This window comes from Procambarus clarkii, chromosome 1 (genome assembly GCF_040958095.1).
Source record: "Procambarus clarkii isolate CNS0578487 chromosome 1, FALCON_Pclarkii_2.0, whole genome shotgun sequence".
Taxonomy (NCBI): Eukaryota; Metazoa; Arthropoda; class Malacostraca; order Decapoda; family Cambaridae; genus Procambarus; species Procambarus clarkii.
The window spans coordinates 7,469,988-7,479,531 of NC_091150.1; the positions used below are offsets into that span (position 1 = coordinate 7,469,988).

General features: G+C 45.1%; 1 protein-coding gene across 1 annotated transcript; it reads right to left on the reverse strand.

Moving 5' to 3' along the window:
• Nucleotides 1-595: 595 nt before the first annotated feature.
• Nucleotides 596-2,302, reverse strand: LOC138357283 (splicing regulatory glutamine/lysine-rich protein 1-like). Its single transcript, XM_069313990.1, has 2 exons — nucleotides 1,908-2,302; nucleotides 596-1,130 (listed from the first exon to the last, which is right to left on the reverse strand). The coding sequence occupies exons 1-2, from the start codon at nucleotides 2,300-2,302 to the stop codon at nucleotides 596-598; spliced, it is 930 nt and encodes a 309-aa protein (XP_069170091.1).
• Between the last annotated feature and the right edge of the window lie 7,242 nt (nucleotides 2,303-9,544).

Consider the following 9,544-nt stretch of genomic DNA (forward strand, 5'->3'; position numbering starts at 1 on the left):
TACTCAGGTTCACTCTCTTCACATTATTCTTCTTCGATTGGGTCATTTTCGCTTCTGACCTCACCGAGGTTGCATTTTTCTTGAGCCGGACCTTCCCTAAACAGCCACCCTATCTCCACGTCGATATCTTCCATTGATGTAGTCGACACTGTCACATCGTCTCCAGTGTCTTCTACATTTCCTTGAGCTAGGCTTTCATGAAACAGCCATGCTATCTCCACGTCGATATCTTCTATCGGTGGAGTCGACACTGTCATATCCTCGCCAGTGGCTTCCCTGTTGGCCACCTCTGCCCTCGTCACTATCGAGACAGGGTCCTCAATGGCTTGGCAGTCTTCTGACTCACCCTCTAGGATGCCAGTCAGGTTTACACACTCAGGTGTCTCACCTGTGCCGTGGCTTTCCGGGCACTCCTCTGGCACAGCCTTCACTATAACCTTTGGCAACACCTTCGTCTCGCACGTCATTCCCTCAAGATCACCTGGACTCCTGGAACAGGTATGTCGGGGCATACTCCCAACATCACCTCCGCCGACACATAGTCCGACTTTAGCTGGACAGCACATACGGTCATGTCACTCTCAGACACGAACCCCTATACCTTCATCTTCCTCCTGCCAGCTAACAGTCGACCCTCCCCAATCAGGCTTCTCGTAATCAAGCTCTGATTAGCTTCGGTATCCCTTAAAATACCAATTTCTACTTCAGGGTGGCCACCTATGCTGATCCAACCTTTACTCATGAATGGCCTATACCGCTCGTTCACTAGGTTTACTTTCTGTGGTTTGTTCTGGGTTACATCAATCTTTTTATTCTGAGGGTCACACATGGCAAGGGTCACAACTCTCTTGTCCTGCCTACTATCTCGCATTATGTGACCCGATCTGTTGCACTTGTAACATCTCATTTGGGAGAAATCTCCCCTATAAGTTCCTGAGTGGCTCTTACTCTGCCCGCTCGTATTGGAGTTCCTCAGGCCAGGTGCAGTACTCGTACTCTGTGGGGCTTTACTGGACTCTTGACTTCTTGGCACGTATATAGTTTCTCGTTTAACTTCTTCATCCTCACTTTCAGAGGAAGTGTGCGACCTACTCCTCTGAGTTTCAGGATGCTTGCGATTACTCGTCCATCTATCAAAAATTTTCACACCTCAGTCCCCTCTGTTTCTGCCATAACTTCTCCCTCCTCAGACTCCACTGGGTCAACCATTGCTATGTCTCGCCTCACGTCTCACTTTGTTCTCCCTTAAGCGTTTGTACGCTTCTGTAATTATATCCGCTCTATCTGCGGCATCTCTTACATCATTTACCCCCTGCCTCTTGAATCTGGAACTTTGTCTCGCGGTGCATCATTTCTAGGAACCTTTCCATGCCCATCAATTGCTTTAGGTCAGCATAAGATCCAACTCCGGCAGACTCAACCCAATTCTAGAATCGCCTTTCCCTTACTGTCTCAGCAAACGTACTTGCTCCAATCTTCACCATCTCTCTGAAACGCTTCCTATAAGCTTCAGGGATTAACTGAAAGGAGCGCAGTATGCTGCTCTTTACCGTTCGCATAATCCTGGCATTCCTCCAATGTCACTTGAGTGTATGCCTCCCTGGCTGCGCCGGTCAATCTTAATTGAACCAGAAGGGCCAAGTCATCCTGTGGTCACTCCTTGATATTGGCTACATTTTCGAAATGCTCGAAGAAGCTTTCTGCCTCCTCGGGCACAAATAAGGGAATGTCCTTCTCCCTAACCCTATTATCTGGTGGGTGTGATACATGGGTGGTGCTCTCTGGCAACCCATGTTCAATCCTTTGTTCAGCCAAAGTTCTATTTGCTTCTATCTGCATTTGTTTTGTTCTCTCTTTTTCCCTTTCAACTTGGGTTTTTTCCTTCTCCTGTTCCAGCTCCAGTTCACTTAGCCCTGTTTTTCTCTTTTTCTTTCTCCTGTTCCAATTCCAGTTCCCTTACCCTGGTTTTCTCTTTTTCTACCTCAAGTTTGGTTTTCTCTTTTTCCTTCTCTACCTCCAGTCTGGTTTTCTCTTGTTCATTCTTCATCTGAAGTTCTAACTTCAACCTTTCCAGTTGGAACTGTCTCTCCTCATGCTGCATCTGGAGCTCTAGCGGCAATGTTTCCAAGCTCCTATTCCGGCTACTCCTGCTACTGCGGCTACTTTTACTGCTCATACTCGATCCCTGGGATCTCACTTCATCCTGCCCATCATCCTCCTTTCCACTTTCAACTCCTTTCTGGGGTTCCTGTTCTACCGCTTCACTCTTGGCTCTCAACTGACTCAGGATCTCATCCTTCATCCCAGCTACCTTCACCCTGATGCAACATCTCTTCGCTATCTGTTTAAACCGTTCCCTGGTGCAACCTTACAAGTCCTCAGGCTTGCCTGACTCCACAAACGCTTGCACCATATCCATCTTGTCCTGCGAGTCTTCCCAAGAGAGAGAATATACACCTGCGGTCACACAGTCTACTTATTTCCACGAGGGTTGTACCAATCAACTCTCAGACAGGGTGTGGGTGTGTCAGTTAACTTTCCCGGACACAGGCCCAAAAATATTATTATGTTGATGTTGTAGATAGGTGCGTACGTCCCTTCCATAAAACCAACCAAAACCCATAGTACTTGTACTTTGATCAGGAGATCACCCTGTACGCTTCCTGCTCTTGGAGAGGGGCTCAGCGTCACACATTTGGGGGGGGGGGTGCGGCTCCAACACTGGCCTCGTTGTCACGTGCACACACCCAATTCGAGCCGCTGTGACTCCGCACTCTCTCCTTATTTTGGTACTAGCTGTACACACCCCGCGTTGCTGTGGCTCAGTCTGGTTAAATGGAAAAAAGAAAAGAGAAAGTGCACGTTTCTAATATGTTTAATTTCACAATGCTTGTGGGTATACGATATTTTTTTGCTGTTCCATTGTCTGTGGAGATATAGAGATTGTCTGGGTTGCCGACTCTAGAACACGCAACATAATTGACCATGTGAGAAGCAATTCGTGTCTAGATATAAACTGCTCAATTCTAAAGATTGGCCCTGAGCTTTATTGATGGAGATTGCAAACACCAATTGAATTGGAAATTACAATCTCTTAAATTGAAATGGCATATCTGTTGAAATTATAGGAATGCGGGGAATGAGGACATCTTCACCTTTGAAATGTCCTGTCAAGATTGTTGCTTCTACGATGTTCCTGATTAATTTTTTTATTGCAAAGCGCGTGCCGTTGCAAAGTTTGATCTGGTTGATATTTTGCAACATGATAATTGGCACTGCGATTTTCAATTTCCGTACGTGTGATGGTATGTCTGGCAGATCGAGTGAATTAAAAAATTCTGTTGGATAATTAACCGCTTCATCTGCTTCCTCAACAGTGTCGACGGACTTGTATGTGACTGCCTCGCTTTGGATGTTAGACTGAATAATATTGTTAAGTTCTTAGACGTGTTTGTTCTTGCCCGCAAGAACCGCTCGTTCATTCAGCCAATCGTGATTCTTATAATTGGTTTGAATATTAGGAAATACTTTTTCAACCAATTCTTCTTTTGACGTCACTAAATTGTAGAAGTTATGAGGCAAAGAAATTCGTCCTGAGGTCAGATCAACCGGCACGTTTCCGTTCCCAATTTCCAACAATTGATGTGAGAATATCTCAGCTGATGGATCGTTTTGCAGCTGGACACGCAAATTTGTAGTTAATTTTAACGTCTTTACGTGGCGCCACAAAGAAGAATATTTCAGGAGAGCATTTATTTCGTCCGCTAATGTCGATCGAGGAATTACAGGTAATGTTTACTTGAAATCTCCTGCAAGCAATATTAATGCGTGCCCAAATGGTCGGATGTTTCCCCGCAAATCCTGTAATGATCGATCAAGAGCCTCGAGCAATTTTTGGGGGGCCATTGTACATTCATCCCAAACAATTAGTTTTCATTTCTGTAATACGTTTCCCAAGCCGGATGCTTTGGAAATGTTGCACGTGGGAGTTTCAATGAATTGCATGTTCAACGGCAATTTCAAAGCCAAAGTAGCAGTTCTTTCACCTGGTAGCAATGTCGCAATAATTCCGGACGATGCAGGAGTTATGCCATTTTTGGATCGCCAAATGGCTATGCCATTTTGGGATCGAAATGCTGCCAGAATCAATCTAATTAGAAAGGTTTTACAGATCCTCCTGTCGCATCTAGGATGATTTCTCCAAACTCGTTTTTTACAGTTTGAATTATTTGATTGTAAATGCCTTTTCGCTCAAGCAATTGAACATGAACGAAGCAGCAGCAGATCGATTCGGTGACGGCATTTCCAATTGATTTAGTACTTTGTTCACGATTTCTAAACACAAATCTTTAATCATTATCAACGCTTCGTTGTTGATTTCTGCTGTGAAATCCATGTTCATATTTGAATTTTCCTTGCGTATTCGACGGACAATATCTTCAGCCGTGTGCGAATTTTATTTCTCCCATAACTCTGTTGGAGATGAAGTAGAGCAGCCGGTCAATATGATTGCAAACAATGCACGAATTTGATTTGGATGTGATGTGTTGTACGTGTCATTAATGCATACGTCCTAGTGTCGGTCGTTATTTAGTAAATTCAGAGCTTGACATGCACAATGGAAAGTGGCATGTGTTACGTCGTTGACAAATCTCAATGGATGGAAAGACGTTGGTCCGGGCACATTAACCAACAGCATGCGAACAATGAAGCATTCATCTTGACTGGGATGCACGGTGTACAGTCTGCCTATCGTAGTTTGTTTGAATATGCCAGGCTGTCCGTTCACTCGCTCTCCTCGTTTACGTCGTTCAAATTATTTTCTACTGGCATTTCATGTGTAATACGTAGGCACTTCCGAATACAGCAGAGTTTTTGCAAACGCGTCATTTTGACGTAACGTGAAGAAAGCAGTTAACATTGTAGCCGGTGGATTCATAACTGTTTGTTGCACATTTGCAGCTGTGAAATAAACGTGTTGTTCATTTTTCTGTTTTCAAAACAAAAACAAAAAATACTAACGAAATATTTAAATTCAAACACAGATCAATCGACACAGCTCAATTTCACCACGAATTGCACTGAAAAATAAGAAGAACAGTTAAAAAAACGAAATTAAAAACAATGAAAAAAGAATGTTACATCTATATAGTACGTATATAAAAACACGCTCGGATGCGAATGGAACGTTGTGTGAAAATTTCAAAGCAATCGGTGAAGAACTTTCGGAGATTAGCGATTTTGAACAAACGAACATTTCGATTTTTATTTATATAGATAGTTAAGGTAATTATGATAAATTCCTTTCAATATGTTACGGCATAGAACATATTTTTCATTATATTTCTTTACTGATGCTTGAGAGGAAGGAATCCTGAATGATAACCTTCCTGTAAATGAAAGTCCTGTAAATGATATAGAAATAAAAATACACAGACATACCACGAGTACATATGTCAGTGTTGCGACGTATATGAATACAGTGTTCTGAGTTTTACATCACAGGAATGAAGTGTTGTGAGTGTTACATCCCAGGATTGAAGTGGTGTGAGAGTTTTCATGCAGAATAAAACATGTCGAAACCCTTACGTACAACAGGGTAATTACGTGTTGCAATATGTTATTCCTGACCGGTGCAACACTCATAACATGTTATTACTGTTTTGTAATATTATAATTACAATAAATAATACAAAACATAAGAGTTGCTAGAAATGACAAATAAACCGTAATTGAATATTTAAAATATGTTTAAATAGATGAAAAATAGTAACGAATTAAAACTAAAGTATTTTGTGGCCAATATATGGAGAAAAATAAGAATAGAGGGAGGAGGTCGAACTGGTGACCGCGTGAACACCGGGTCCGACCTCCTATTCTGACCACCACGCTTCCTGCTTAACGAAGAACTCAGCAGTCATACATTCATCCACATAACATATGAGGCATGATGAGATAAAATCAATAGGGGTAAAATATCTGTGAGGATGCGAGGTAAGGTAAGGTAAGTAAGTTTATTTATATATAAGTTAAATTATCAAAAGAAGGCACCAAACCGGGAAAGCTATGTAGCACCGTCAAATGTGCGGGATAATCAGAGGGCGCTAAATATCACCAAAGATGCCAATACGAGAACAAAAACGCATAAGGCGAATTATATCAAAAGCATCCGAGTCACCAAGAATTTTATTGAGGGACAGGTGACCGCGAGGGGCGGTCGGAAAGCAAGACACACGCTCGTCCTGCAAGTCAGGACATTCAAGAAGGACATGCACGACCGTAAGAGGGACAATGCAATTATGACAATAACAAGCAGGGCGGCACTCCATCAAGTGTCCATGGGTTAAGAGAGTATGGCCAATACGCAACCTCGCCAGAGCTGTTTCCCATCGCTGGTTACGGTGGTAGGAGAACGGCCACGAGGAAACACAACACTTAAGAGTACGTAGTTTGTTACCAGTAACAGACAACCAAGAAGCCTGCCAACGGGTAAGGATGGAGGAATGGATAACCGGGTAAAAGTCGGAATATGGAATACCTTTACGAGAGATGGGACAAGAGCGGACAGCTTCCTTGGCGGCAGCATCCACACGCTCATTTAAAGACACACCAATATGGCTGGGAACCAAACAAAACTCAACCGACTTAAATTTACTGTGAACAAGAAACAGCCAATGCTGGATCTCGACAGCTACTGGATGAACCGGATTAAAGGGCCCGAGAGCCATGAGGGCACTACGATAGTCAACAACAACTACAAAGGAAGACTGACAACGAGAAAGCAGGAGATGAAGAGCATAGAGAATAGCATAAAGCTTCGCTGTTAAGATGCTAGTCTCCGGAGGTAAGCGACACATATAAGTGCGAACAGGAAAAACAACAGAGTAGCCAACACCGTCCACAGACTTAGACCCATCGGTGAAGACAGAAACGGAGCGGGAGTGAGAAGAAAAGTGCTCAAGGAAAAGGCGTTTAAGAACCGTAGGAGAGGTAAAAGCTTTAGTGATGCGGGTCAAGGACGTACAAAACTGCGGAAGGGGGACTCTCCACGGGGGCAAAGAAGGAACAACAGGAGGAGAAACATTAGAAACACGAACGGAAAAAGAATCCTGTAAGCGAGATAACCGGACAGAAAGAGGGAGGTGGTGAAGAGGAAGAGGAACCGCAGGAGGGGTGGAAGTTAAAGAACGGCAGAGGCGTGAGGAAGGATGTTGTGAAGACCGCGCAAGATAGTGAAGACAGTAGCGATCACGGCGGTCCTGGAGAGACAGGAAGCCAGTGTCAACATACAAGCTAAGGACGGGAGTCGAACGAAAGGCACCAGAACTGAGGCGCAACCCAGTATGGTGCAAAGCATCATGACAGCGAAGAGTAGAAGGAGAAGTAAACGAGTAAGCAGGGCAACCATAATCGACCTTAAACAGGACGAGAGAGGAATGTAAAGCAAGGAGAGTGCGCCTATCCGCTCCCCAAGAAGTATGGGACAATACCCGAAGGAGGGTAAGGGCCTTAGAGCACTCAACACGGAGGTAAGTGATATGGGGAGACCAAGACAAACGAGTGTCAAGGAATAACCCCAAAAACTTCGAGGAATCTTTGTACTCAAGGGGATGACCATAAAGTGACACAGAGGGACGAAGAACGACCCGTTTCCGAGTAAAATACATGGCACAAGTCTTAGAAGTAGAGAACTTGAAGCCATGATCGATGGCCCAAGACGACACGGCATCAATCACAAGTTGAAGCCGGCGCTGAAGGAGAGGCAAATCATCACCCTGACAGCAAAGGGTAAGATCATCGACATAGAGAGCGGAGAAGACACCTGAAGGAAGAGAGGAAAGAAGACCATTGAAGGCAACCATAAAAAGAGTAGTGCTCAGAACATTACCCAGAGGCACACCTTCATATTGCTTAAAAAAAAAAGACAGAGAGCCTCACCAAGCCTCACCCGAAAGGAACGATGAGAGAGGAAACTGCGGAAAAAGAGAGGGAGATGACCACGAAGGCCAAAAGAATGAAGCTGGAATAGAATATGATATCGCCAAGTGGTGTCGTAAGCCTTTTCCAGGTCAAAAAGGACGGCAACAACGGAGGTCTTCGCAGCAAAAGCAGTACGAATATAGACCTCCAAGTTCACCAGGACATCTTTCGTGCTGCGGCACTTGTGGAAACTAAATTGAGAAGGGGAGAGGAGGTGATGGTGTTCTAGGAACCACATCAGAGAAACGTTAACCATACATTCAAAGAGTTTGCAGACACAACTTGTGAGGGCAATAGGGCGAAAGTCCTTAGGGGAAGGTCCCAGAGACCCCTGGTTTGCCAGCAGGAAGGACAAAAGCATAGAGCCAGTCCTCAGGGACTGACGACGACTCCCAGATCCGATTATACAGACTCAGTAAATACTGAGACGTGCACGGAGGGAGATGGCGAAGCATCTCATAATGAATACCATCGGAGCCCGCTGCCGTAGAACTGCAGAGGGCCAGGGCAGAACGAAGTTCAGAGTGAGAGAGAGAGAAAGGATCGTTATAGGGAAGTCGAAGACGAGTGCAGAAATCTATAGAACGAGACTCAAGGACAGGTTTACGAAGAAGGAAAGATTAGGGAAGATGAAGACCAGAGCTAACAGAAGAAAAGTGGAAACCCAGTTCAGTAGCGCCCTGCAACGGGTCCGCCACAAGAGTAGCATGGAGGTGAAGGACCGGTGAAACATCAGGAACGAACTTACCCGCTGTCTTGCGGATACGCTTCCAGATCGGTGGCAGGAGAGTTTCGGACGTAATTGTGGAGACATAAGATGCCCAACATTCACGTTTAGCCATACGGATGGCCCTACGGGCCACCGCACTCGCTTTCCGAAAGAAAAGAAAAGAATCAGCCGTCTGCTGACGGTGGTGCCTCTTCCAGGCTGCACGCTTACAGCGGACCGCCCGAGCACAGTCTGCATTCCACTAGGGAACGCACTTCCGTAGACCCCGAGAGGAAGAGCAAGGAATAGAGTGGAGGGCAGCGTCGAAGACAGTGTCATGAAAAAGGAGGAGAGCGCGAGGGAGAGGCCAGAGAGAGCAGCACTGAGGGTAAAGAGGTTCCAGTCCGCTTTAGCAAACTGCCACCTAGGGAAGGAGAGGGAAGGGCGAAAAGAGAAAAAGGAAATAAGGATGGGGAAATGGTCACTGCCATGGAGGTCATCAAGAACCTGCCACGTGAAATCTAAGTAAAGAGTAGAAGAGCAAAGAGAAAGATCAAGACAGGAAAGGGTGCGAGTCCGAGAGTCCAAATGAGTGGGCTCACCAGAATTCAGAAGAGACAGGGAAGAAGAGAGGATAAACGGCTCAAGAAGGCGTCCCCGGGTGGTCGTCAGATCATCACCTTAAAGAGAATGACGACAATTGAAATCACCTAGCAGGAGAACAGGCTCCGGCAAGGAGTCCAGGAGGGGTTTCAGATCAGGAAGAGAAAGTGGGACACTCGGGGGGAGATAAATGGAACAAACTGTGTACCATTTCCCCACAAAGATACGAGCAGCAGAACAATGGAGAGGCGA

Coding starts and splice junctions, on each gene's coding strand:
- LOC138357283 (XM_069313990.1), bottom strand. CDS start 2,302: ATGAAGGATGAGATCCTGAGTCAGTTGAGAGCCAAGAGTGAAGCGGTA. Junction 1,131..1,907: donor AAAGAGAAAAACAGGGCTAA/GTGAACTGGAGC, acceptor AATTTTTGATAG/ATGGACGAGTAATCGCAAGC.